At 54.5% G+C, this 27,775-nt stretch overlaps 2 protein-coding genes across 7 annotated transcripts; one reads left to right on the forward strand and one right to left on the reverse strand.

Annotated features, from left to right (window-relative positions):
- The first annotated feature begins 1,077 nt into the window (after positions 1–1,077).
- PRCD (photoreceptor disc component) lies at positions 1,078–27,657 on the forward strand. 5 transcript variants are annotated; one of them, XR_004055185.1, is made up of 7 exons: positions 1,078–1,540; positions 14,115–14,183; positions 16,158–16,238; positions 16,635–16,727; positions 17,388–17,955; positions 19,118–20,944; positions 27,187–27,657. XR_004055185.1 is itself a non-coding variant. In XM_030924234.1 (3 exons), the coding sequence occupies exons 1-3, from the start codon at positions 13,751–13,753 to the stop codon at positions 16,177–16,179; spliced, it is 165 nt and encodes a 54-aa protein (XP_030780094.1). In that variant the 3' UTR covers positions 16,180–16,229. The 5 variants fall into 5 exon arrangements, 1 of the variants encoding a protein (XP_030780094.1); XR_004055184.1 differs by lacking the exons at positions 19,118–20,944; positions 27,187–27,657 and having other exon boundaries at positions 17,388–18,964; XR_750565.1 differs by lacking the exons at positions 1,078–1,540; positions 14,115–14,183; positions 16,158–16,238; positions 16,635–16,727 and having other exon boundaries at positions 17,428–17,955; positions 19,118–19,223; positions 19,482–19,715.
- CYGB (cytoglobin) lies at positions 1,080–11,505 on the reverse strand. Of its 2 annotated transcripts, XM_030924233.1 has the most exons (5): positions 11,015–11,505; positions 5,159–5,390; positions 4,679–4,842; positions 2,519–2,574; positions 1,080–2,345 (listed from the first exon to the last, which is right to left on the reverse strand). In XM_030924233.1, the coding sequence occupies exons 1-4, from the start codon at positions 11,155–11,157 to the stop codon at positions 2,532–2,534; spliced, it is 582 nt and encodes a 193-aa protein (XP_030780093.1). In that variant the 5' UTR covers positions 11,158–11,505; the 3' UTR covers positions 1,080–2,345; positions 2,519–2,531. The 2 variants fall into 2 exon arrangements, with proteins under 2 accessions (XP_030780093.1, XP_010385819.1); XM_010387517.2 differs by lacking the exon at positions 2,519–2,574.
- Positions 27,658–27,775: the final 118 nt, after the last annotated feature.

A 27,775-nucleotide genomic window follows, 5' to 3' on the forward strand; every position in this document is an offset into this window, starting at 1 on the left:
CTCCCGTGTTCAGGTCTAGAAGGTCAAGGTTCAGGCCAGGCGCGGTGGCTCACGCCTGTAATCCCAGCACTTTGGGAGGCTGAGGTGGGCGGATTACCTGAAGTCAGGAGATCAAGACCATACTGGCCAACATGCTGAAACCCCGTCTCTACTAAAAAATACAAAAATTAGCCGGGCATGGTGGTTCATGCCTGTAATCCCAGCTACTTGGGAGGCTGAGGCAAGAGAATCACTTGAACCCATGAGGCAGAGGTTGAGGTGAGCTGAGATCGCGCCATTGCACTCCAGCCTGGGCAACAACAGCGAAACTCCGTCTAAAAGAAAGAAGGTCAAGGTTCAATCCTTGGCTCTATAACTAAAGCACTGGGACAAACAGGGCCCTTTTGTGTGGATATCTCGCCTCTGATTCCTTCCTCCCTATTGTACCCTTCCTGGGAGGAGATTTCCAGAACCAAACCTTAAAAACCTCCTGACTTTTGTTGTTGTTGTTGAGACGGAGTCTTGTTCTGTCACACAGGCAGAGGCACTATCTCGACTCACTGCAACCTCCTCCTCCTGGGTTCAAGCGATTCTCCTGCCTCAGCCTCTTGAGTAGCGGGACTACAGGCGCGCGCCACCACGCCCGGCTAATTTTCGTATTTTAGTAGAGATGGGGTTTTATCACGTTGGCCAGGATGGTCTTGATCTCCTGACCTCAAATGATCCGCCCGCCTTGGCCTCCCAAAGTGCTGGGATTACAGGCGTGAGGCACCGTGCCCAGCCTTGCCTCCTGACCTTTTAACAAGGCTGACCTCCCCCAGCCCCCACAAAACCCCAGTTCCAGTTTCCAGCCCTGTGTTCTTGATGAACCGGGTGAGGAACCCACAGCAATCTTAATCCCCAATTTAGAGAGAAGCCCAGGGGGAGCCAAAGGTGAGACACAGGTGATGGGGTGCCCTTGGTGTGGGACAGGGGATGGGGTGCCCTTGGTGTGGGAGGTCAGGGGAGGACTTTCAAGAAAAAGGCCTGAGCCCAGAACCAGGGATGGGGGACAGAGGTGAGGGCAGGTGGCAGGAAGAGACTGCACGAGTGTGCACAGGTACAGCAACAACAGGTCTGTTTAATGACACAGCTGGGTCTGGTTACAAACATCAGAAACTAGAAAAGGAGGACAGGCAGTTACACAGATGAAGATGAGGATGGGCCAGGAGGGGACACAGGCATAGTAGCCACAGCAGCAAAACATCCTTGGAGACGATACATGTGACCAAGGGGCACACATGGGGGCCCCCCAGCAAGGCTGGCGCACATGAATAGACGGGGCCGACTGCCGGCCAGGAGGAGAGGGGGGTGGGGAAAGCCCTCAGCCCTCAGGGCTGAGGGGGAGACCCAGGCATGTGGTCTCGCCAACCTGCTGCCCAGCAGCCCGGATTCCCCGGGGCTACCCTGGTGGCCAAGGCAGGTGGAGCTGGCGGTGGAGGTTTCTGGATGGAGGCCCCTCCACTAGTGCGCTCATCCCATCCAGAACTTCGCTCTGCCCTTGCCCATTCTAGGGCAGTCAGTGAGTCAGTTCCTCTGAGGGAGCAGGGGGAGCCCACTCCTTTCTGCCTGGAAGTGGAATTCAGGAGTGTGGGGAGCTGGTCTGAGAAGCGCTGGGCTTTGCCGCCAAGCCAGGTCGCCCCAGCCCTACCCCTCCAGGCCCAGGTTCTCTGCGCTGCTGTGGGATTTCCTCTTTGCCAGAACACTCTGTTCTCTGCACAACCGGAACAGCTCCCTGCCCCACTCACAGGTGGGGGCCAAACCGAGGCTTCTGGGCCCCGTGGATACACATTCTAGATATGTACGTGTGTATATATATGTGTATATATATATTTATATATAGCTCGTATATAGAATATATCTGTATATATGGTAGATGTGTGCGTGATACTCTAGATGGTGATGTGGAGGCCTGCATGCCGGCTGGGCTGATAGAAACGGGGCTGGTTTATTCCCTAAGGGTCTCCTAGACCTGTCCCGCTTCCTGCCAGCTGCTCAGCTAGGTCTCTCTCTAACAGTGAGTAGAAAAGCTAAGAAGAGTGGGCCCCGCTCTGCGAGCAGGAAGGGTCCCCCACCCTGCCCGCCGTGCTGGGGTCAGCATCCAGGCAGCCAGCGCCGCCTCCCGGCAGCTCCAGTGGGGGACCGTGGCCGCCACAGAGGCCTCCTTCGGGGAAGTTGAGTCAGGGATTCCTCCAGCTTCCTTGGCACCCAGAAATGGAGCGTCAAGGAGGGTCTTCAGAACTCGGCCTTCTGCTCAAGGTGCTGCCAGGGAGGGGGGGTGGAGGGAGGGGTCCTACGGCCCCGAAGAGGGCAGTGTGGCCGGTGGGCTGTGGATGAGATAGGAAGGGAAGGACATACGTTACCAGAGGCAGGGAAGGACCCTTGGGGGAAAGGGGGAGGACCTGGGGCTGGTGAGGCTCACTTCCTGCCAAGAAAGCCGGCACAGTGCAGTTGACAGCAACCGTGAGACCCAAGTTCTAGTCTCCGTCCTGCTACGAACCTGCTGTGTGATCTCAGGCAAGTCTGCTGGCCCATGGGAGCTCCGGATCTTTTTCTCTAAAATGTGAATAATGTCTGTCTTGTGACAAACTGGGTAAAAAAGTGTTTCACAAACTGCATAGCACCATACCAATGTGAGCTCTTTTTCCATTAATTCTGAAATGTGGCGCATTCTGTCAGGCCTGTCTCGTCCCTCCTCGGGCCACCCATCTGTATTCTCGGTACACACAGCCCCCACTGCAATCATCGTGCCCCCCCGCCCCCACCCACGCAAAGGCGCACACCCTGGAGCAGAGACAGCTCAATAAACGGTGACGCCTGGCCCACCCCTGCTTCCCTGATAAGAGAAGTTGGGCGAGGGCCTTCTACGACTCTGCTCTGTAACTCTGTCCTACCCTCAAGCCCGTGGGGACCCTGGCAGCCAGAGGCTCTGCAGGCTCAGGCCAGGGACACTAGGGGTGGGCTAGAGGATGTAAAGGGATGCGGGGCAACCCCACCACTTGACGGCTGGGAGCTAACCCCCATGGGGTGTCAGTTTCCACGGTAGCCCATCTCCATTCAGTCCACAAGGAGCAGAAGTGGGCGGAGGAGGAGACTTCGGCAGTTTCCAAATGTTTGGGGTTTGGAGAGATCTTAGTCCCTAGGGCAGGGTGGGGAGGGCAGGATGGGCAGCGTGCTGGGGAACTTGGGCCATGTGTTTCTGATTCACTGGAGCTCGCGCCCAGCCAGCTCTCTTTCCAGTCCCTCTTGGCCCTTGTAAAAAAGCCCTTTTCTCTGGAAGCAGGAAGTCTTGTGTCCTGGCTGTAAACAAACTCATCTTTGGCAGCAGAGCTTGCCTGGGGAAAGGGGTGGGAGGGCAAGCAAGCCCCCTCCCCTCCTCTTCCCCTGTCTCTTCCTGGGACCCTCTGGGTGACAGCTGATGGGGAGTGAGGAGGCAACCACAGCTCTCCACGCTCTGCCAGTGCCCTCCTCTGCTGGGCCAACATCTGCTTGTTTCCCATTGACTCCTAGGTCTCAAGCAGGCCAGGGACCAGCTGTGCACATCTGGAGTTGGCTTGGCTCCAGCCAGCAGTTCCCGAGGACTCCACTCTCTTGGGGTGGTGCTGACGGGAGAAGGGGGAGGGGAGCAGGAGCCAGCCCGAGGCCAGTGTGGTCAGCAGCAGGAAGGGCAGGAGGCCTGGCGTCCCCAGCTGCCCTCAGGGGACCTCCTCCAGGAGCTGTGCCTGTGAACAGGAGGGCCGGCAGTCTTGGGGGCCCATGCGGAGCCCGGCGGGAGACACCGCCTTTTCCATGGGAAACTGCTGGGAATGTTTCTCTACCACGCGTGTCCTGGGCTGCTAGCTGACCTCTGCTTCCCATTCCCGCCTCCGCTCCTCTCACTCCTTCCTACTCCAGCCTTGCCTCCGCCTCTCCATTCAGCTCCCAGAGTCAGCCTCCCCTTGGGGGCCCAGGGAGGCTGAGTGTTCCCAACTGCCACGTCTGGGGGCTAGCTCTCCCCTCACGCTCCGAGTCAGCAGGAGTCACAGAGGCCGGCCACCCTCCTTGAGCCACCTCCTGGGCCCAGAACTGGAAGCCCAGCCTCCAGGTCAGCCTGGAAGTAAACATCCCCTTGCTTGTGTGCGTGTGAGTGACACCCATGTAGCTCCCTCGTGGGCTGGGGCATGTGTGTGTGTATGTGTCCTCGTGATCCTCCTGGCTCTAGCCCTGTTGAGGCAGAGGGCATTTAGCAGCACTGGTCAGCATGAGATGGAAAAACAGCCCCTTGTGATTGGCACCCAGGGAGGAAGTGGCTGGGCTGGCCTGGGCTGCCTCTAAGCCTGACGATCGGACCTTCCCGCCAGGAGCCTCTGGCGCCTCTCTGCCTGGGCAGCTGTGGCTTTGGGTGCTCTGAGCACTCTCTGGCTCTAGGGAAGGGGAAGGCTCTTTGGGAGGATTTTTGCTCAGGGCTCATGGCTCTGCATAGCCTGAAGTCACAGGGGAGCCATCTTGAAGGCCTTTTCCTATTATTCCTGTTCTTACATGTCAGACCCCAGAGTTGGCCTGCCTCAAGTGTGCCTGCCCAGGTGGTCAGCCCCAGGGCCCCAGGAGAGATGGGAGACCTCGGGGACAGGAGAAGACATGGCAGGGAGGCTGCCCAGCCCACCCTCGCCCGCCTCCTCACGTGGTGGCGTTGGGGACCTGCTGCACCCAGCCCACTTCCTTGTAGGCAGCGGTCACGTGGCTGTAGATGAGGCCACGCAGCTTGGCCCAGGCTCTCTGCGTCTCAGGTGGGAAGTCATTGGCACATTCCTCAGCGACCACCTCCAGAATGACCCCAGAGAGGATCTGGGGGCAAAGGGAGGAAGGGGGAGTGAATGCCTGGGCACCCTGCGTCCCGCAACCCCCAGGCCCCTCCGCCCCATGTGTGGCCAAGAGGATCATTCCTAACACAACAGTCTGGCAGCTCTGGAACCCAGTGCTCTCAGGACAAGGGTTACCCTGGACTGAGCCCCTCCATCCTGCTGCCGGGCACTGCCCCTCCCTCTCGAAGCCACTCAGGGGATCACCTCTGCTGCCCCAGGGAGCCCTCCCAGAGCCTGCGAGCTGCAGATGGCCATGAAGCATGGGCGGTGGCGGCTCTGCAGCAGGTCAGGGCGCATACCTTGAAGTACACTGGTTCCACCTTGTGCTTGAGGGCATGGGCTTTCCCCACAAGGGCCAGCACAGAGGACACCTTGTCGGGGTCGTGCAGGTTCTCCACGACAGTGTTGAGGGCCCCCATGACTCGGCAGGCGTGCTTCCGCAGCTGGGGGCTCCGCTCCATCTCCAGGGGTTCCTCCATGTGCTTGAACTGGCTGAAGTACTGCTTGGCCGAGGGGAAGTTCACAAAGAACCTGGCAAGAGGAACAGGGGTGGTCGCTGAAGCTGGAAGCTGCCTCGGGCCCACCCTGAAGCTGCCAGGATAGTGGGGGCTGAAGAAGTGGATCCCAGTCCCCCCAACCCCTGCACCATCACTGTTTTCACTACCATTCGTAGACCCCTCAGCATAGACCCTCCTTGCTCTGGCCAAGCCGGCTCGCCCCTACCAAGTCTAGCCGTGTCTATCTGCCAGGCTTGCCCAGGCTGGTGGCTTCCTCTCCCAGGCCTCTGTCTTCCTCACTTCTTGCTTCCTTCCCAAACTCTACACCCTCTTCAGGGCCTGCTCTAGTCATAGCTGAGACGGTAAGAGCTCAGGTTCTGCAATCATGAGTTGATGTGAAATTAAATCCTCTCCAGTTGGTCTGAAACTGTTCTGATTCTCCCAAAATACTGCTTTCATGAAGTCATGCTCATGCTTGAAAACATTCAATGGCTCCCTATTGTCTGCCACAGCGAAACTCCTTAACCCGGCATTCCAGACTTCTGAACTGTCCCCCACCCACTTCTTCAAACTCATGTCCACATTCCCCACTATACTCGCATCATCCCAGTCCTGGCTCAGTGGCTTTACTTACCGTTGGGAAAATGTTCCTCGGGTGAGCCACATTCCTTTCTACTACCCTTTTCCTGTGTCAGACATGCCTTACCTGGAGCAGACTGGCCCAGGCGAAATGCTTTGCCCCCAAGGCCATTGGCACCACTCAGGTGACCTTCCCTGCCCTCCTTCCAGCCTGTCAGACGGGATCCCAAGGCTCTCATGCACCCTCTGACCCCCTGCCCTAGCTGGGGCGCTGCAGTGTGGAAAATGACAACAGCTTTTTTTTTTTTTTTTTTTGAGATGGAGTCTCACTCTGTCATCCAGGCTGGAGTGCAGTGGTGCAATCTTGGCTCACTGCAATCTCTGCCTCCTGGGTTCAAGTGATTCTCTTGCCTTAGCTTCCTGAATAGCTGGGACTACAGGCATCCGTCACCACGCCCGGCTAGCTAATTTTTTGTATTTTTAATAGAGACGGGGTTCCACCATGTTGGAGGCTGGTCTCAAATTCCTGACCTCAGGTGATCCACCTGCCTCAGCCTTCCAGAGTGTGGGGATTACAGGTACGAGCCACCACCCCCAGCCGACAATGACTTTTGCACCTCATCTCCCTGTCGAAGCTGGATATCATGTGAGACATGGGCATGGACTCAATCAGAACTTACATAACTTAAGTGAATCCCCAGAAAATTTATGGAGTGTCCTGGACCTGTTCTTCCAGGTTGTTCTGCCCCTTCATGTGTCCCCTTTGTGATCAGAGAGAGCTGATAATTTGCGGAAGCAGCCCTTTGGCCAGCAATCAAGTCTCAGACGTGAGGGCTAGAACAGATGTGGAGAGGGCATCTGGCCGGGTCGTCCCTGCTGGTGGTGGAGCTGCTACTGGCGGGGGAATTTTGCACAGTGACCAGGGCACAGTCTGTGTGGAGACTCAGGAGGGCACCTCCCAGAGGCCAACTGTGATCTTGGGCAAACTGCTTCACAAGCTCCCTGTCTGTAGAAGGGCGAGAGGAGGGCTGTGCTCACTGCTTCATGGATACACGGGTGAGGATACGTGAGGTGATGGGTTTGAAAATACATTGAATTTTCTGGAGAAGCACTGTAATGGGGGACAAATGTGAAAAACCCAATTTGGACTTAAACAAGCATCTCAAACTTTGGAGGTTTTACAATTGCAATAAAAAATAATGATATGGCCAGGCACGGTGGCTCACGCCTGTAATTCTAGCACTTTACGATGCCAAGGCGGGTGGACTGCTTGAGCTCAGGCGTTTGAGACCAGCCTGGGCAATGTGGCAAACCCTGTCTCTACAAAATACAAAAAATGAGCCAGGTGTGGTGGCGCACACCTTTGATTCCAGCTACTCAGGAATCTAAAGTGAGAGAATCACTTGGAGGCCAAGGCTGCAGGGAGCCAAGATTGTGCCATTGCACTCCAGCCTGGGTGACAGTGAGACCCTGAATCAAAAGAAATAATGATAATAATAATAATAAAAGGCCAGGTGTGGTGGCTTATGCCTGTAATCCCAGAACTTTGGGAGGCCAAGGCAGGAAGATCACTTGAGGCCAGTTCGAGACCAGCCTGGGCAACATAGTGAGATCCTGTCTCCAGAAAAAAAGAAAAAAATTGGCTGGGTGTGGTGGTGCCCATCTGTACTCCTAGCTACTTGGGAGGCTGCAGCAGGAAGATCCGATCGCATGATGAGCCCAGGATTGGAGGCTGCAGTGAGCCTTGATGGCACCACTGCACTCCAGCTTGGGTGACAGAGCAAGATCCTGACACAAAATATTAACAATGATATATATATATTTGCCTGATGTTACAATGTTTTTGTACTTTTTCTTTTCTTTTCTTTTCTTTTCTTTTCTTTTTTCTTTTTGAGACAGAATCTTACTCTGTTGTCCAGGCTGGAGTGCAGTGGTGCAATCTTGGCTCACTGCAACCTCTGCCTACCGGGTTCAAGGGATTCTCCTGCCTCAGACTCCCAAGTTAGCTGGGATTACAGGTACCTGCCACCACACCTGGCTAATTTTTGTGTTTTTAGTAGAGACGGGGTTTTACCATGCTGGCCAGGCTGGTGTTGAACTCCTGACCTCCAGTGATCTGTCTGCCTCAGCCTCCCAAAGTGCTGGGATTACAGGTGTGAGCCACCGTGCCCGGCCTGTTATTGTATTTAATTGCCACAGCTAAGCAGGTATTACTTCTATTTTACTGATGAGGAAAGAACAGGGAACATTTATTGAGCACTTACTGTATGATCTCACGAATCCTTGCAGTTCTCTCCTGAGATAGGTACTGTTTTAATCCTCATCCTATGAATTAGGAATTGATGTCCAAGATTGCCCAACAAAATAGATGGCAGCGCCAGGAAAGGGCCCAGGCAGGCCCTACTTTGACAGTTTCCCTACACTGCCTGGAGACAGCTGTGCCAGGGGATCGTGGCCTGGTAACCAGGTGTCTCCTGCCTCAGCACCCACCACCGGGTTGTGGCCCTGAGGAATGACAGTCTCAGGGAGCCCCCACCCAGACCCTCCATGGTTCTGTGGCCCCTGGGGCCCATGTGCCTGGCTCCTTCCTCCTGACTCTGAGATGTTTCCACCTGAGACCCTCCCGATCTCAGCCTGTGCTGCCAGGGAGGAGTCTCCACAGCCAGCCCTGGGGAGTTTCTCAGCTCCCAGAGACATCTGGGCTTCCAAGAGAGCCTGAAATAGGCCTGTCTGAGTGTGAGGAGGAAGGTGTCAGAGTTACAACCAGGAGGGAGGGTGGGTGTTCCCTCTTGGGCTCCTCCTTGGCAGGGAATGGAAGTGTGGGGTCTGCCTCAGGCTCCAAAAGCAACGCCTCCTCCACCCCCATCAACGTGGCAACTTCTCCAGGTTGGGGATGTAGAGGTGCAGCTGCCTCCTTCCTGCCTTGCAGGCTAATAAGGGCTGATGGCACTGGCCTGGCGCAGTGGGGAGGGCAGAGGTGAGAGTGCTGGCCAGAGGGCTGCAGCTGGGGCCTTGACCTTGAGGATGTGTACGTTGTGTGTGGGAAGACAGGGCGCTGTGTCAAGACTGACGGGCCTAGGATCTGAGGAGGGACCTTCAGGAGCCCTTATCCCCCTTTCCTCCCCTTTCCCCACTGACCAGGCCCTGGACAGAGACAGGAGGAGAGAAAAAGGAAAGCAAAGCCCTGCGGGGCTTGGGTTGGCAGGGAGTGGCTAAGACAAAGCTGGGCCAGGCTGTCCTGGGGCTGGGCTCTAGTCCACACAGAAGTGGAGTCAGAGTAGTGAGGGGTTACTCTGGGCACTGAGCCCATTGGTAATGACCTCCCCCAGCCCAGGCCCAGGCCCCCAGCCCAGGGAACTGGAAGAGGGGTATAGAGAGAGAAAGAAATCCAAGCTGAAAACTCGGACTGCCCAGACATGGCCCTGGTCTCGGTGTTTCATTTCCCCCTTGGCATCTGCCATTCCCTGGTCCCCTTCCTGGGGAGGGTCAGTGGTGCCCCGAGATGTGGATGGTGAGCCCTTCCTCCACGTATCCGCACAGGTACATGGCAGGGGTTGGGACAGAAAACCTCCAAAGTCCTGAAGACCCTGCCTTACTTCTTCATGGTGACACATGAGTGTGCCAGATGCATGCGAGGCCGGTGGGCTGCAGGTGCTGACACGCGGCTGACGGCGCCCTCCGAGGATGCAGTCTGGCGCGTCTGCGGCTCTGCTACCCACTGTGTCCTTGTGTGGGTGCCAGCACGTGTGGGGATCGGTGGTTCCGAGCGTCTGAGGCCCTAGTATCCCAATGTCCCTCTTAGCTTCCTGCCACTCCCAGCTGTGTTGTTGGGCCTGGGGGCTGCTGAGATAGCTGCCCTATCCTCGGGAGCACTCCTGTAACTCCTTAGAAGGGCTTCCTGCTGTTTTTCCTCCAAAATCTGCTTCTGAGTTGGAATCAGGGCATATCATGGTGGAACTGGATAGGTCCCAGGCTTGGGAGAGGCCACAGGGAGAAGAAGCTGGAGATGGAGCTGGCCTGGGAGTCAGGCATGCACTAAAGCTGCCCTTCCAGAGCGAGGCTTCACGCCGTCTGCACATGACAAGGCTGCCCTACTCTGGCCTAGATTTGACCACTTTCCTCTGCCAAGAACAGGGGCTTGAGGGTGAGCATGGTCTGGGGCTCCTCCGCCTGCACCCCCAGGGACCAGCACGTGTGGGAAGAGAGCATGCATTTGTAGCTAGAGTCAGTGACTAGCTTTCGAGGCTTGGACACATCACCTCTATGAGGATGGTGTGTGTGCTCTATGCGCAGGTGTGTGAAGAACGGGGTGCTCTCTGTTTGTGGGTTTCTCGGGGGCATGTGGTGCCTGAATGACCCCTAAGCCCAAACCACTGCATTTCCTCCCTAGGTGGGGGGTTTTAGGGTTAGGCCCTGTCTCCTGAAGCTTCTCTCTTCTTCTCCTCACCCTCCTAACTCAGCAGGGATTGTATCCTAGGGGACTGTTTGCTTCTCCACTCACCTGTGCCTGCCCTGGGAGCTCCTGCTGGTCCCTGCCCTCCAGCAGGAAGAGGGCAGCTGGGAACACTGGACCCCCGTGCTCTCCTCCTTCTCAACCTCTGCTCTTTGCTCTCTGTTCTTCCAAGAGGCTGTGAATCCGGCAAGCGGCTGAGCTGGAGACAGGGGTCTGCTCCTCTTTGTCCCCCTTCTTAGTTGAGCCTCGGTTTTCCCATCTCTAAAATGGGGTGCCCCTGCTACTCCCTTTGAAAGGCCAGAAAAATGTGTCTGACAGCTTGGCTAGGTGTCTGGGGTCGCTGGCCGAGCAAGGAGTTCTGAGGCTGGGGAGAGGAGGAGGACCGAGGTGCTCTCCTGCATCTGGTTCCTAGTTCCTGGTGAGCACCGCGCCGGAGCCAGGGAAGGCTCAACCAAGCCTTCGTTCACCCCAAGGCGCCCCACGCTGCCTGCCCCGCCGACCTCGGACCGGCCCCATTCGCGGCTGGGGAGGTGGCGCTGGAGCTCGGACCCGGGCCCAGCCCGCCTCTGCCCGGAGCCGCTGCCGCCCTCCCTGCCCAGGGCCCGGCCGGGCCAGGCGACACCTACCTCACCAGGATGGCCACCCCCACGTCCTCGCAGTTGGCATAGAGCCGGGCCCACGTAGCCTGCACCGCCTTCCTCTCCGCCTCGGACAGCTCCTCGCTCCGCTCCCTGCGCTCGATCTCCATCTCGCCTGGCACTTTCTCCATGAGCAGCTCCAAGCCCAGCCCGGCTTTGCTCGGCGGCGGCGGTGGCGGGGCGCGGGGCGCGGGGCGCGGAGCGCGGGGCGCGGGGCGCCGGGAGCCGGGGCCGGCTGCGTGCGCGGCGGGCGGGCGAGGGGTAGAGCGCGGAGGGAGGGAGCGTGTGTCTGTGCGCGCCGGGTGTGTGTGTGTGTGCGTGCGTGTGTGCAGGGTATATGTGCGGGGGGCGGGGGACCTCCAGCGGGGGGGCGGGGATGTGGTCTGCTGGAAAATGTTTAAAAAAACAAATCCGCTCCAAACCCCCAGCCCCGTGTGGGTGAGCCAATGCCGGCAAGGTGAAGGCTGCGCGGGGTGGGGGCGACGCGACTGCCGCCCGCCCACCCGCAGGCCACGGCGGAGTTGCACCGCGGGGCGGGGCTCGGGTAGGTGTGGCCGGGGCGCTGGGGGTCCCCGGAGGAATGGGCGGTCACGCGGCGCTGGGCTGCGCGGGCCGCACAGGAGTGCGCCGGGGCGGGCGCGGGCTGGGAGCCCTGGATCCCGGGTCCCAATGCTTGCGGCGTCGCGCGTGTGCGCGTGCTGACCCTTCCCGCGGCGGGGAACTGACTTAAAGTCCAACACTCCTGAGCTTTCGCAGCGAGGCCGACCGCCAGCCCGCCCATGTGGGCGAATGCGAGCCCCTCCGGCGGCCGCCGCGGACCGAGCTGGGCTCCCCTCGCCCGGGCCTCTTCCCCAGCCCCCGAGCCAGCCGCTGGGGGCCGCGGCGCCACTCCCACAGCTCTGGACGCCCAGGCTCTGAGCGGTTAGCACGGGGGTCTTCCCTCCTACCCGCCCACCGCCCCGGCTGTCGGAACTTGAGCGCACCTCCGACCTCGGGCGCCAGAGGCCTGCTCCCCCTTTCCTACTCCCCAGCACCTCCATGCCCTTGGTGCACGCACGCGGCGGCGGCCGCCAGAAGTCCCCCGTGGCTTATGAATGACACGGACAGGCAAGAACCAGGCGCTGCCCTGAATTCTGGCCCAGCTGGTGGCGAAGGAAGTCCGGAGAGGCACCGGATAGGGCAGAGAGGACCTGGCGGTCGAAAAGTCTTGAGGAAGGCGCAGGCCGCTGGGGACACCTCAGCCAGCACCAAGGACCCGATTCTGGGCCTGGGGGAAGCAAATCCTTCCTCCTGGTGGGCCCTGTCCAGGGCAGTGTGAGATTGGGCCAGAGCTGGGGGAGAATCCCATGGTGCCTGCCCTGCAGCGGCTGCTCAGTCCTGGGGACAGCCTGAGGCCAGACAGGGCCTGGCAGTGTCAGGAAGAGATGTCACTCAGGCTCCTGGTGACCCTTGTCCTCGCTCAAGACTTGATGTCCCATTGCCCGAGCATTGCTAAGGGTTGGCTCTGCGCTTTCGCTATGGTTCGTGTATTTATTCTTAAAATCTGACTTTAAGGTCCGGGGGAGGCAAGGAGAACTCACCCTGGCCAGCCTCAGCTGCAGCCTGGGCCCTTCCTGGGAGCTCAGCGTTCAGGTGCCTGGGGGACCTTGGGGCAGTGCCTCTGACACTGCTTCCCCCTTGTTGAGGGAAGGAAAATCTAATGCCTCCTGGGGGTCTTGGAGCGGGTGGAGGGGAGTGGGTGGGTTCAGATTCTCACATCACTCCCAGACCCGTGTCTCAGCATGGCCATGGCTGGCTCCATGCTCCACATACACACCCAACAGTTTCCCAAAGTTGGTGTGACCAAGTGGCTGCCCAACAGGTCCCCTTGGGATGTGGAAAGAAAATAGAAATTTTATATCTCATCCTTTGCAAATGTAATGTAGTCGTATGGTGTAGGAATGAATCTGTATAGTAGTCTAGCCTATAATTTGTAAGTGGCTGCCCCTATCTATTTTGTGAATGCACACTTGAATCCTGCCTTTTACTGAAGAGGGTGTGTAATCAGCAAAGTTTGGAGAGGATTGTCCAGAGGGTAAAACTGCCAGCCCTTCACTGTTGAGTCTCCCCTATCTCTCTGGCTTCATTCTCGAATATCCCTCCCCTTTCTTCCTCCTCTCCTGATGCTTCCACGGTGACATCATTGCTTCACCTCCACTCACCTTGCAGTTACTGGCAGATGCTCCATGCTTTCATGTCAGTAGCTTCGGCAGCATCTTCTGCCTGAGGGCTCCTCTGCCTTGCGCACTGCAAATTCAGATGCCCTTGCTCCTCTTTAAACCCTGCCCTGATGCCTGCAACTCTGAAAGTGCCCTGTAGGCGCCTTGAATAACTCCTGGGTCACTCTACTGCAGGCATTGTACTTGACAGCACATTTGTCTAGACTGGCAGCTCCTTGCAAGCAAGGCCCAGTCTCATCAGATCGACACTCTGAATACGTGCTCAATGCCACACTTCACGCCTTGACCCTACCGCTGGAGGGGAGAACCTGGGCCCAGTGAGCTTAATCAGTCCTCACAAGGTCACAGCCGGTGACCCACTAATCAGCTTGAGCCTCCTAATCCATCCCCAGCAGGAACCGCAGGACAGACAGCAGTGGCTCCTGAGAGCTGGCTGGGGCCATTTTGGCCCCTCGCCTGTGGCCTTCTGCAGACTTGGTCTGGGAGGGGATGGGGCAGCTGCGCCATGTGCACCACCCTTTTCCTGCTCAGCACCCTGGCCATGCTCTGGCGCCGCCGATTTGCCAACCGAGTCCAACCGTGAGAAACTGACCGGGCTATGGCTGGCAGTTGGTGGTGGTGGTGGGGAACCATGGGGCTGGGCTGCCACCAAGCTGAAGGTGGGCAGAGGCTGCCTGGACCTTCAGGGGGGCTGGGAGGGCATTTTGAGGAACCCTTGAGAGCTCAGTCTCAGAGCAGGGGAACTTACAGCTTCAAAGGCTCTAGTTGCAGCCTCCAGTCCCATAGCCCAATACGGCCAGGACCTGTGGAGGGACAGGGAGGGACTGGGCACAGCCACAGCTCTTCCTGCCTACTCTTGCCTCCCACAGAGAGCCCAGCGACGTGGATGGGGCAGCTAGGGGCAGCAGCGTGGACGCGGACCCTCAGTCCTCAGGCAGGTAAGGCAGGAGTCTGGGCTGGGGGAGGGAGGGTGCTGCCAAGGAAGCTGCGGCTGTGCATGCCTGGGGGTGCACGTGTGTGCCTGTCTGCGCGCCTGTGCGTGCACCGTATCCTGGCCCTTGCCCTAGGCACCCTGCTCCCTGTCCATCTGGTGGGCAGGCTGGATGTCTGTTTTCTGCGACTGGGAATGGGAGCCCGCTCCTCTGGACCAAAGCCGCTGTTTTTCTATCTCCAGTAAGGGGCGGTCCCCCGGGGCACCTTCTGTCGGAAGGCACAGGGAAGTGGAGGGAGGGATGAGGCAGGAGTAGCTCTGTGTGGCTTTGCTCGCCTTTCCTTGCCCTTCCCCCTCCTCCTCCTCTGCCCCCGCCCCGCCTCGGCTCCGCTGCCTGAGCCTCTAGCAGGATTCGCTGTCCAGTCCCCAATAGAAGGCGCGGGAGGAGCATGACATCATCAGCATTGAGTGCCATTGGCTGGGTAGCCCCTGCGGGCAGGACGCTGTCTCCAGTGGCCAGAAAGTTAACTCTTCCCTAGGCTACAGCCATGTGGTCTTTAGGGGGTGAAGTTGGGGGAACTTCCAGACTTTTCCTTCCCTGGGTGCCCAGTGTCGTTTGATGATAGGGGCGCCTATCCCAACGAAACACTGGAAAAAATCAGCAAATCTTTATGAAGTTCCAGTGCATGAACGGTTCCTTCTGTGCCTATGGACTCACCTAGCATGGGAGACCTGTCTGAAGAGTGACTTTTTTGCTCCCAGTGAAACAAAGAGTAAAAAAGATCCGATGACATCTTTGGGTCAGGGCCCACTGGTAGGAGGGTGTCTCCACACAGGGAGGACTCAGGTGGCGGGTACTGTGACCATCCATGTCTGAGTGGGGACCTGCCAGCCATGTGTCCCTTAGATATGCGGAAACTGGCAACTGAGAGAACTTCAGTCTTTCTGTCTCCTGTCATCTGAGTCCTGGGATTCTGAGTCCTGAGATTCTGATGATCAGAAGGCCCAATGGGAAGCCCTGGGCCTGTACAGGAAACGGCGGCATTTCTGTGACACCTCAACTCGATAGGCCAGCTGGGATCATCATAATAGAGCCTGATTGATATCACTAGTTAAATCAGCTAAAATGACCACCCCTGGGCCTCCCCTGATAGGAGGCCCTCAAATGCTAAGTGGACCACACTATTGAACCCAGGTCTCGAGTTGGGCAGGGATAATTTAAATCCTGGCTTCCCTCTTACTAATGGAAAGACTATGGGGGAAATTTACAAAAACAATCTGTTTATTTATATGTAAACTAAGATTAATAACAGAGTGGTTGCGAGGTTTTGGTGAGGGTGCAGAGTGATTGCTCCATAAATGCTAACAGCTGTCTGTTTCATGCTCGGGACCTGTGCTTTAGTTTTCTCCAGAGGTTTCTTATATATTAAGTCACTCGGAAGGCTCAGTGACCCCGGAGGATTGGCAGGACATGTAGTTTTAATCTTTGGTTAATGGTTGTGGAAACGGAGGGACAGGGAGATTTGGGTGGCTTGCTCCCGATCATCTGTCTCATTTTTGGTTAATGCGGGACGTTCAGGCCCCTGACTTCCAGGCAAGGTCTCTTCTACATGAAATGGACCTGGACCTCCTGGCAGGAGAGAAAAGGCCAAATCTGAGGACCATCTGGCCAGGCCAGGCCTGGCGTGACTTAGCCAGAAGGAAGCAGTTGCCTATTAACTCCCTGGGACCCAGTTAACTGGAAAAATTGGTCTGACATCGAGGAACCACCTGCCGATGGTGGCTGCCGTGGAGGGCTGGCGGTGGGGGTGACATTTCTACTCTCCAGTCACACTGTCCTAAATGCCAACTGATTCCTTAGGTCGTCCTGCCCCTGAATATTGGGGTGAATTGATAGGGATGGGAGGAGGAGGAAGAGGAGAGTCAGAAACATGGGAAGATCGTGCCCTTCAATCCTGACCCAGTGCTTTCCTCTGTTTAGGGAGAAAGGACCTCTGAAGTAAGCCCTCACCTCTGCAGGTGGGGCTGAGGCCCAGAGACTGAGACCAGCTGGCCCAGGCAGGTAGGGCAGGGCTGGGAGCTGGGGAGGGCAGAGGGCAAGGCTGGGGACAGGCAGGAAGAAATAGGCAAGGCCCGGCCATGTGGGAGGATAGCAGGCAGTGTTCAGCTCTTGTGGTCACTGATGGAGGTTCAAAGTAGGCAGATGGACTTGTGCCTTTGGCTGCTACCTTGAGCCTGTTGTGTTCCAGGCCATGGGGCAAGGGTTAGTTTGAAGAGAACCAGGTGTGGTTTGACCATATTTTCTAGGCTTGGGGATGGCGAGGTGGTCGTGCTGGGGCATGAAGGCAGCGTCGGAGGACGTCCAAGGGAGAGGCGGTGTTCTGGGACATCCACTCTGAAATGCAAGTCCCATCCCCAGGTGTGGGAGAAGTGCTGATCTGTTCTGGTTTTGTTTCAGCTCAGGTCCTGGTTCGTCTCCTAGCCCAGGAGGATGCTGTGGGAGACGGAGTAGCAGCAAGAGGGAGAATGGGGGGAAGCAGCACTAGAGAAAGTAGATACCAGTCTCCCCTTCCCCCAGGCCCTGGGTATGGGCTCCTGAGCAGGACCTGGCCGGGCCTGGCAGAAAGAGCAGATGTGCTCACTGTTCTCGGACGGGCTTCCTTCCCTCTGAGTTCCTGAGGCTTCTTTGAGGGACTGCTAAGCCTGAGAAAACCTAGGGTGAGGGACTTGCTGGGTCCACCAGGCTGATTCCGGGGCAGCCAGCAGCCCAGGCAAGAGGTAGGAATAAATAAGGAGTGAGGAGACCCCAGGAGCAAGGGACAGCTGATAGCTCACGTTTACTGAGCAAGGGCTTCCATTCATGCTGTAATTTAATCCTCAGTCACCCACAGAGCCTGGTAATGTTATTATCCACAATTTCTAAATGGGAAAACACAGAGAGAGGTTAAATCATTTGCCCAACGTCACCTAGCTAGGAAGTGAAGGCTCCCAGGCTCACACTGGAGCTGCAGGGCCCACGCTCCTACCCACCATGGCAGGCGGCCTCAACCTGGAACCCAACACAGTTTGCAGGGGTTGGGAGTGGTTTGCTGGCCTGGCTGACTGCCTGTCAGCCCAGGAGCTATTCTGTTAAGCCTCCGCTTGTGGTCCGAGGTGCTGGTGTCAGTTTGCCACAGCGGCACTTGCTTCTGTGTCATTTGCCTTTCCCCAGTTCCCAGAGCTCATCCTGTCACTGGCTGCTCTGCTGAAATTATCAATAAGAAATGCCAGTTGGATCTGTGACATGTCTGCCTGCAGCTGGATGGGAGCAACTGACAGCTTGTCCTCCGAATGTGTTTTCTGTATGTGCACGAGCGCATGTGTTCCAAACGGGCAGTAGCGTGTGGGAAGGAAAAAGCCTGACACTTGTTTTTGTCAATTTGCTGATGCTCAGTCCCGGCGGCTGCCTTCTTTGCCCCCAGCTGCTCTGCCATTTCTCTTTTTCCAATTCTGCGCGATCCTGAGCAGAGATAAAAGCAGATTTCCGCTTCTGCTCCCAGATCCAGGCGCAGACCCTGCAGGCAGCTGCTCCCGACGTCTCACAGCTATTAGTCTTCAAAAGCCCCCCGTGCCTCTGTGCACACACGTCTCTCCTCCCCAGCCAGCCCCCCTCCCAGTCCAGTGGCGTTGTCTCTGCCTGGCTGGCCCTTGCCCTTGACTTCCAGGCAGTAGGAGATGGAGTTCTCTAGACAGCAGCACCTCAGCCGCCGCTCCGCCTCTGAAGGGAGGGAAGGGAAAGGGTGAGGGTTGCCACAGAGGAGAGGGAACCGCTGGGGAGGTGCTCAGGGTGGGGGAGGAGGTGTACCCCGCTGGGGAGGGGCTGCTGGTACCTCGGGGAGCCTGGCTGGGATGTGTGCGAAGGCAGTTCTGTGGGAGCCTCTCAAAGTAGGGCAGGCAGGAGGCAGGGGGAAAGTCACACTAGGGAAGGAGCCTGCAGAGGCAAAGCCACAGCGCCAGCCTGACCCAGGCCGTGAGCCGGTGACCGTCTGTCTCAGCTCCTGTCAGCCTGTCCCTCTCTTTGGAGGCATCGGCCTTCCCGGTGACAGGCCTGTCAGGCTGAGGGCCAGAGGGTACTGTTCCTGGGACCCAGTCTGTGTTCCCCGATCCAATCTGCATTTATTCTCTACTCTATTTGCCATGTTCCTGTCACCTCATCCTTGCTGCCATTTCCAAGTTGCCCATCTCCTTCCACTGGTGTGAGGAATTGTCAGGCCAAGGTCATGGAGCTGGCTCATGGCCCAGATGCACTTCCCCAGGGCAGCGCCCCTCCACAGCCCTGTTCCAAGAACCTGCACCGTGGCAGCTCCAGGGATCCCATCCAGATGAAGGGCGGGAAAGAGGGAGGAAGGGGCTGCTGGTGGCCGGAGGGGCTGGAGTTGCCTGGGCTTGGAGGTTGCCTGGGCAGATGGGGTGCCATGTGGGCTGGGTGGGGGGGCTGTCTCCCCCAGGGAGCAGGCTGGCTTTGGTGGGAGCAGATTGTGTTTACACCTTCCCCGCACACCCAGCCCACGCTCGCCTCTTATTCCCGGGGCCTCTCCCACCCCTGGGCTCTCTGCGCAATCTGTACATTTGCAGCTCCTGCTGCAGAAAGTTGCCTCTCTCAGCCTTGAGCTCCCCACAGAAGGCTCCTGGGACCTGGGTGCCCCTTCCTCGGTCCACTGGCTCCCATCACAGGGGTTAGTGTGAAGCTCAGGGCAAGGGTGGACCTCCAAATGGGGAAATTGCTTAAATCCTGACTATGACACTGTCCCTACAGAGGCTGAGTCCTTTTTCCTCCCTTTCCTTGCAAAGAGCCGTTGCTTGGGAATGGGAGCAGGCGTGCTCAGCGGCTTGGGAGAGGGCAAATAAAGGGCAACTACAGAGGGAGAGCTGAGGCAAAGGGTGGGGTCCCTTCTGGTCCAGGGTGCTGGCTACTGTGCAATAACAGAGTCCAAGAGCAAGATGTCCAGAGTCAGAGCTCCTGGGTGTGAACCTTGTTCCACCAGGACATCCTACCTCTGTGGCCTGGGTTTCTGAACACCTCTGTGCCTCAGTTTCTTTAGCTGTAGGATGCAGATCCTACTGGTATCTGTGTCTTAGAGTTGTTGTAAGGGTTGATTAGATAACGCGTGGAAGATGTTTAGCACATTGGGTAAGTGTCCCATATATGTGAGCTGGCACAATCCGGTTTGAACTGTAAATTACTGAACAGTGGTAGATTCAGGATGGCTAGAGTTCCTCACATCTTCACTCTGTGATCCTTCCTGCTGTCTTTCCACATATACAGAGCTGGGCGACCAGTAGTTCTGCAACAGATTAGAGGATGGCAGAGGGTGGCATTGCTGGGGTGGGGAAGCCCCCTGTAAGCCTGTATGGAGAAGACCACCTCTACCTCTCTGTGCCCAGAACCATGTCCCAATCTCCAGTGGGGCCTCGACCTGGACACTGCCACTCCCAGCTGGCTCTGCTTCCGGAATGAACCTTAGCTCCTTGACAAGATGGGAGGCGCTGCCCTGCCGTGGTGCCTTCCTCCGTGTGAATGCTAATCTCTCTGCTGGGGGAGCCTGAGTGACAGGGAAAGGCTGCTTGGAACTGCAGGGCGGCTGAGGGCAGCAGCCAGGAGCAGGGAGGTGCTGCTCCTGCGACTGAGGCTCAGGGTGGCTGCCAGTCTCTCCTGGAGACTGGAGCATGACCAGGGAACGAATGAGGTGGCGGGGGTGTGGTGGGAGCGAGGGAAGTAGCCACCACAGCTGTGGCTGTCCACTGTCACCCTGGGGTGTAGATGTCACCCTGGGGAGTACCCACCCACTCCAAGTGTGCGCTTGTGTGTGTGTGTGGTTGTGTGTGTGTGGGGTGCGCAGACAGTCCTGGGCAAGGGCAAACAGCAGAGGTGCTGGGCCAAGACTAGATGGGTAGGGCACGGTGCCTGCTCTGAGACAGGCACGATGGCGAGAGAGCAAACCCTGCTGGTTCCTCAGGCTCCTGTAGCCCCTCTGCTGTTAGGAAGAAGCCCAAGACCTAGAGCTAGAAGATAATGCTTCTTTGTGAACCTCAGAAGAACATCAAAGTGGTTCGCACGGAAGCTTATGTTAATATAATGATGATACTAACCATATGATTAATAACCACTAACATGCATTAGGCGCTTACTATGTGCTAGGCACCGTGCCAGCTGCTGTATTTTACCCACTATTTCATTTATGCGACAGGAACAGTTATCATTTATCCAATAAGGAAAGTGAGGTTCACCGAACTTGCTTAAGGTCACTCATAGCTGGCAGCGAAGCCAGGACCTAAGCCTGGGAAATTTGATGCCAAAGCTTGGGATAGAGGGAGCCGAGTCTCGAGTTGGGGGCCGTGAGAAAATTCTGGTTGTGACCTGTCTACAAGGCACAAGGAATGGAGCTGTGGGCCTGCCTGCGCTGCCTTTGCAGGTGGGCTGGTGTTGGCCAGGGTCATCACCACTGTTCTGTCTTCAGGAACTCACATTCAAGGGCACACCAGACTCTGGGCCCTGAGAGGCTGCTTCTTGCCTGCCAGGTGAGGGGGAGAGGACAGCTGCCCCTTTAGGATCCCCCAGTCTTCCACAGGGAGGACGTGGTGGCCCCTGGCAGGGATGACAGACAGCGAGGTCATCACCCACACTCACTGCCACTGCCACTGCCACTCTGTTGCCTCCTTCAGCCAGGGGCAGGGCCCTGGGGAGAGGACAGGACGGTAGCTAGCAGCCCATCTGGAGACGGGAGCCTGGTGAGGAAGGCTGTTTTGATTTGTTTTTGCAGGGGGAGGGTGCAGGGCATGGAGACCAAGGAGGTGGCTCTGAGGGGGATCCGCTGACAGCTGGCAGCCAGTCCTTGTGCCTAAGGAGCACAGACCCTCTCTGTGGGACACATGTGCCCCCTAGTGGGGATTACGACTGTAGTGGGGGGCTGAGAAAATTTTTAAAAATTTACTGACAGACTCAGCCTGTGAGCCTGGGTAGGAGAGGCCAATCCTATCCCTATGTGAACACACACACACATTCACACATACACACACATTCACACACAGAGACACATACATTCACACACACAAACACACTGACACACAGAGACACATACATTCACACACACACGTGCACATACACATATACAAACATACACATACACACACAGACACACACACAGAGACACACACATTCACACACACACACATACACAGACATACACATATACATATTCACACACATACATATACACACAGACATACACAGACACACATAACACACACATTCACACATAGACATATGCATACACATACACATTCACACACACACACATTCACACACACAGACACATTCATACATACACAGACATATACATATACATTCACATACATACAACATACACACAGACATACACACACACACACACAATCACAGATACAAATGCATACGCACACACACACATTCACATACAGACATACACACATGTGCACAGACACACATACACATTCACACACATACAGACATATACACATATAGACACAACATACAGATACACACACAAACACACATATACACAGATACACATAAACACACATACATATGCACACAGACACACAGAGAAACATACACATACACAAACATACACACACACAATATCATATGCAGAGGCAGAAGCCATTTGAACTAAGCATTAAAAGAAATTAATGTGTTAATTTGGTCATTTATTTAATAAGTGTGTCCTGGGAACCTGCAATGTGCAAACCCTGTGTCAGGTGTCAGGAGTGACACTCAAGGAGAGACAGACCCTGCCCTGCCAGCTGGTCCTATAGGAAGGCCCCAGCCTAGGTGGCCCAGTTCTGCCAGCCCAACCCTGCCTGTCCCTGTGACCTTTCGTTCTCTGAACCTTGGTTTCCTCATTTGATAAATATTTGTCAAGCCCAGGTGGGCTGGAGTGAAGACGTAAAAGACTAATGATCTGCTCAGGAAAAGAGCTGTTTAGTAAAATGAAGGGGATGGACCAGAAGCTCTCTGGGAGCCCCACTGACTTTCCCAATCAAAAGCAACTATAATGAACTGTGTCTGGAGGTGCTGTGTGCCAGGGACTGTGGCTCCGGAAACGGATTAAGACCTGCCACAAACAACTAGAAAACTGGGCAAGATATAAGAAACAGACACTTGACAACAGGCAGCACACAGGACAGTGACCCCATGACTGCCTCAGCTTCTGCCTGGAGACAGTTCCCTGACTGTGCCTTGGGGAGGGGAAACCCAAGTGGACCACAGTGGCTTTGCTAAGGTGAGGAGGAGACAGAATCAGAGGTCAAGACAGTGTGAGATTCGTAAGGATATACACACAGATCAATGGAATCCAAAAACAGATGCAGCAAAGATAATCCAATGGAGAAAGAAAGGTCCTTTCAACAGGATACAAAAAGCACTAACCAGAAAAGAAAATCAATACACTGGACTTTATCAAAATTAAACCTCTGCTCTTGGAAACACCAGGAATAAATATTTGCCAAACAAAAATCTGAGAAAGGACTTGTATCCGCAATACATAAAGCACTTTTTGTTTTTTGTTTTTTGAGACGGAGTCTTGCTCTGTCGCCCAGGCTGGAGTGCAGTGGCTGGATCTCGGCTCACTGCAAGCTCCGCCTCCCGAGTTTACACCATTCTCCTGCCTCAGCCTCCTGAATAGCTGGGACTACAGGCGCTCGCCGCCACGCCCGGCTAATTTTTTGTATTTTTAGTAGAGACGGGGTTTCACCATGTTAGCCAGGATGGTCTCGATCTCCCGACCTCGTGATCCGCCTGTCTCGGCCTCCCAAAGTGCTGGGATTACAGGCTTGAGCCACCGCGCCCGGCCCATAAAGCACTTTTACAATTCGATAATAAGACAGCCTAATAAAAAACGGGCAAAGGTTTTAATAGACACTACAACAAAAAATATACATACAGCTAAAATACATAGAAAGATGTTCAACATGCGGCTGAGGGCGGTGGCTCACGCCTGTAATACCAGCACTTTGGGAAAGAAAGATGTTCCACATGCAAATTAAAAGCCCAATGACATACCACTACCTGCCCACCAGAGTGGCTAAAGCTGAAGGCTGACCATAGTAAGTACTGTCCAAGATGTGACCCTGTCATACACGGCTGGGGACTGGTGAAGTGTTACAAGCACTTAGGAAACCAGCAGGGCGGTTTCTTATAAAGTTATCCCAGAGGAATGAAAACTTACATCCACAAAAAAGACTGCAGAGATGTTCATGGCAGCTTTATTAGTAATAGCTACAAACTGGAAACAATGCAAATATCCCTCAACATGGGAATAAACACACTGAGATATATTAAGTTAGAATAATACTTAGCAATGAAAAGGAAATGAACTGCTGATGCCAACGACATGGGTAAACTGAGAGAAGCCAGACACAAAAGAGCAGCTACTGTGTGATGATGACATGTGCATGGAATTCTAGAACAGGCAGAACCCGACTGTTAGTGACAGAAGGCATCAGTGGTTGACTGGGGCTGGGGTTAGATATCGTGGGGGTTGACTGCAAGGGTAAGAAGTTTTATTTTGTTTTTGGGACGGAGTCTCACTTTGTCGACCAGGCTGGAGTACAGTGGTGCAATCTCAACTCACTGCAACCTTCGCCTCCTCAGTAGCAGGGATTATTGGCATGCACCACCACGCCCAGCTAATTTTTGTATTTTTAGTTGAGACAGGGTTTCATCATATTGGCCAGGCTGGTCTTGAACTCCTGACCTCAAGTGATCCGCCCGCCACTCGGCCTCCCAAAGTGCTAGGATTACAGGCGTGAACCACTGTGCCCAGCCTAGGTTTGTTGTTGTTGTTGTTGTTGTTTTTGAGATGGAGTTTTGCTCTTGTCACCTAGGCTGGAGTGCAATGGTGCAATCTTGGCTCATTGCAACCTCACCTCCTGGGTTCAAGCAATTCTCCTGCCTCAGCCTCCTAAGTAGCTGGGATTACAGGTGCCCGCCACCATGCCTGGCTAATTTTTTGTATTTTTAGTAGAGACGGGGTTTCACCATGTTGGCCAGGCTGGTCTCGGACTCCTGACCTCAGGTGATCCACCGGCCTCGGCCTCCCGAAGTGCTGCACCTCACCTAAGAAGGTGCTTTTGAGGTGACAAAAATGTTCTAAATCCTAACTGGGATTGTGGTTACATGGGTCTATACACTTACTGGACTACTGAACCATACATTGTGAATGGTTATACTGTATTGTATGTAAGTTACACCAGAATAAAGATGATTTAGAGTTAGAAACAAAACAAGAATGAAGATTGATGCTTGTTTTACTCATCATCTAGCAGAAAAGCCAGACATGCAAACAAATCATCATCAAACAGTGGGATGAGTGTTCAAAGTATGCTGAAATAACACGAACTCCCATTTATCAAGTGCTTACCTTGTGCCAGGCGCTGTGCTAAGTGCTCCGAAGCACTGACCTAACGAAGTCCCGTGATGTTTGGATGATGCTCCTCCTCCTCCTCATTTTACAGATGAGAAAATAAGACTCAGAGAGAAGTGAGGTGACTTTTGCCAAGGTTACTCAGTTAGAATCAGTAGAGCTGGGACTTTCTTCCAGGTCGTCCTGGGTTGCAGACAATGTGCTAATCCACCTGCCACCAGGAAGGTGCCACGAGGAAACAGCTCGGGAATTGTTGCAGCATCTCAGTCAAAACTTCGCAGAGGAGGTATTTAAGTAGAAGCTGGAATTTGCTGAGCAGAGAAGAGAATGCAGCGAAGGGACTTTCAAGGCAACAGGAACAAACAGCACCACAAGCAAAGGTTATGCAACAGCTGTGAGAAGGCAAGGTTTCTGGGCATGGAGAGACATGCCCAGGAAATAACAGAAGAGATCCATGGAACATTATATCGTCTACAAATTCATTTATTTTTATTTTTAAAAAATCAATTTTTGAGTAATACTCTAGAGGCAGTGGCTCTGCCAAGCAGGGAAGTCAAATGCATTGCTTTTCTTCCTGGACACTGTTTGGCAAGCACAGACAATCCACAACTCCAACGCCATCTATTCTCAATGCATAGGGTCTGTGTATATTTCTCCTCCTCCAGAAAATTAAAGCTAGGTGAAACTTTAAAGCATTGATCCCAGGTTTTGTTTTTTATTTTTATATTTTTACTTTTCTTCCATCTGCCTGGTCATCTGCATGGTCCCAGATTTCTGAACAGGATTTGCAACACTGTTTCGTGGTCGTAAGAACTCTCAGGAAAAAAAGCCTCTATGTTTTCATGACAGGTTTTCTAGGTGGGTGAATTAAAGTCTCCGGAGTTAAGCAAAAATGTTCCACTGTCATAGTGTAATTTCTTAAGGCAACACGGCATGGTGGCTGAGACCATGAGTTTTTAGCTGGATTGTTTGAATTCAGATCTCAGTGCTTCACTTATGAATTCCTTTAACCTTTCTGCACCTTGACTTCCTCAGCTGCGAAATGAGAAGGATGAGAAGGCGGAGGGGGGGGGGGGGTGATAATGACAGGGCTGTCGTGAGAATCAGATGAGACAGTGAATAAAAGGTGCTTCCAGAGTACCTGCCACAGAGTAAACATTTCATATACACATAGCTGTTATTACTTCAGAAAGGACACTTGCACACATCAGCTCATTTTCCGTATTCTGTCATGATCCATTCTTCTGGGAAGAATTATTTTTAAAAGATATCATTTAGGATGATTTGACTGAAATAGAACACCCAACTTAAAATGACTTAATAAGATTTCTTTTTTAAATCTCACTTTTTTTTTTTTTTTGAGATGGAGTCTTGCTCTGTCACCCAGGCTGGAGTGCAGTGGTACGATCTCCGCTGATTGCAAGCTCCGCCTCCCGGGTTCAAGCCATTCTCCTGCCTCAGCCTCCCGAGTAGCTGGGACTACAGGCACCCGCCACTACACCCGGCCAATTTTCTTTTTTTTGTATTTTTGTATTTTTTTGTATTTCACCGTGTTAGCCAGGATGGTCTCGATCTCCTGACCTCGTGATCCGCCTGCCTCGGCCTCCCAAAGTGCTGGGATTACAGGCGTGAGCCACTGTGCCCGGCCTAAAATCTCACATTTTGTAATTCACTCTAACTGAGATGCCATTGCTTGCAAGACACATCCTGCATTTAAGAACGTGAAAATGGCCGGGTGCGGTGGCTCAAGCCTGTAATCCCAGCACTTTGGGAGGCCGAGATGGGCGGATCACGAGGTCAGGAGATCGAGACCATCCTGGCTAACATGGTGAAACCTCATCTCTACTAAAAAGAATACAAAAAACTAGCCAGGCGAGGTAGCGGGCGCCTGTAGTCCCAGCTACTCGGGAGGCTGAGGCAGGAGAATGGCGTAAACCCGGGAGGCGGAGCTTGCAGTGAGCTGAGATCCGGCCACTGCACTCCAGCCTGGGCGGCAGAGCAAGACTCTGTCTAAAAAAAAAAAAAAAAAAAAAAAAAAAAAAAAAAAAAAAAAAGAACGTGAAAATGCAACCGGCTGTGGTGGCTCATGTTTGTGATCCCAGCACTTTGGGAGGCTGAGGTGGGCGAGTTACCTGAGGTCAGGAGTTCAAGACTAGCCTGGCCAGGATGGTGAAACGCTGTCTCTACTAAAAATACGAAAATTAGCTGGGCGTGGTGGTGCACACCTGTAATTCCAGCTACTTGGGAGGCTGAGGTAGGAGAATCACAAGAACCCAGGAGGTGGAGGGAGGTTGCAGTGAGCCGAGATCATGCCACTGCATTCCAGCCTGGGTGACAAGAGCAAAGCTCTGTCTCAAAAAAAGAAAAAAAATATATATATGTGTATATATGTATATGTGTATGTGTGTGTGTGTGTGTATATATATATATATATATGAAATGTACAAATGTGTCTCTGAATCAAAACAAGAGGTCTGAAGTTCGGGGGTGTTGGGACTGGCGGCTTCTGCAGGTCAGCAGCATCACCGAGGACTCACGTTCTTTATTCTTTCTACTCTGCCATCGCAGTCCTTCAGCTCCTACTTAATGGAAGCCTTGCAGATGCAAGATGGCTCCAGCAGGCCCAGCATCACTTCTTCACAGTGTCCCAAAGCAAGAAAAAAGGCTGTTGTTTTTTAAAGCAGGAAAACTTTCCCAAACTTGGCCAGAATTGCATCGCAGACCCTTTCCCAAAACAATTTCCAGCGAAGGGAATAGACTGACCATGTCTGGCACAGATGAATGAAGATTTGCCCCTGGGGGCTAGGGAGGGGCTTGCCCCCGCTGAAGCAGACCCTTGCCCAGCAGCTGAACAGAGCCTAGGTTCATCAGATGGAGGAAGAGACTGGCCGCTAACAGTGCCTGACATACAGATGTGCTTCCTGTGATGCCGCTGCTGCCACCGCTCCAAATGTAAGCAGTCAGCTGCTTGGGATACTACCTACCTTCTTTTGTGTTCTTATTAATACAATTAAAGATTGCTTTCTGGGTAGAGAAATTAACCTCAATATTCTAAAGACTGTTTTCTTTATTTTTATGTATTTATTTTTTTGAGACAAGATCTTGCTCTGTCACCCAGGCTGGAGGGCAGTGATGCAATCATGGCTCACTGCACAGC

The sequence above is a fragment of the Rhinopithecus roxellana genome, chromosome 19, assembly GCF_007565055.1.
Source record: "Rhinopithecus roxellana isolate Shanxi Qingling chromosome 19, ASM756505v1, whole genome shotgun sequence".
Taxonomy (NCBI): domain Eukaryota; kingdom Metazoa; phylum Chordata; class Mammalia; order Primates; family Cercopithecidae; genus Rhinopithecus; species Rhinopithecus roxellana.

Excerpts from the sequence above, each read along its gene's own strand:
- PRCD (XM_030924234.1), top strand. The coding sequence starts at position 13,751 with ATGTGCACCACCCTTTTCCTGCTCAGCACCCTGGCCATGCTCTGGCGC. Across the intron at positions 13,825-14,114 it reads TTTGCCAACCGAGTCCAACC|AGAGCCCAGCGACGTGGATG; the intron begins GTGAGAAACTGA and ends TGCCTCCCACAG. Across the intron at positions 14,184-16,157 it reads GACCCTCAGTCCTCAGGCAG|GGAGAAAGGACCTCTGAAGT; the intron begins GTAAGGCAGGAG and ends TCCTCTGTTTAG.
- CYGB (XM_030924233.1), bottom strand. The coding sequence starts at position 11,157 with ATGGAGAAAGTGCCAGGCGAGATGGAGATCGAGCGCAGGGAGCGGAGC. Across the intron at positions 5,391-11,014 it reads GGGGTGGCCATCCTGGTGAG|GTTCTTTGTGAACTTCCCCT; the intron begins GTAGGTGTCGCC and ends TCCTCTTGCCAG. Across the intron at positions 4,843-5,158 it reads TGGAACCAGTGTACTTCAAG|ATCCTCTCTGGGGTCATTCT; the intron begins GTATGCGCCCTG and ends CTTTGCCCCCAG.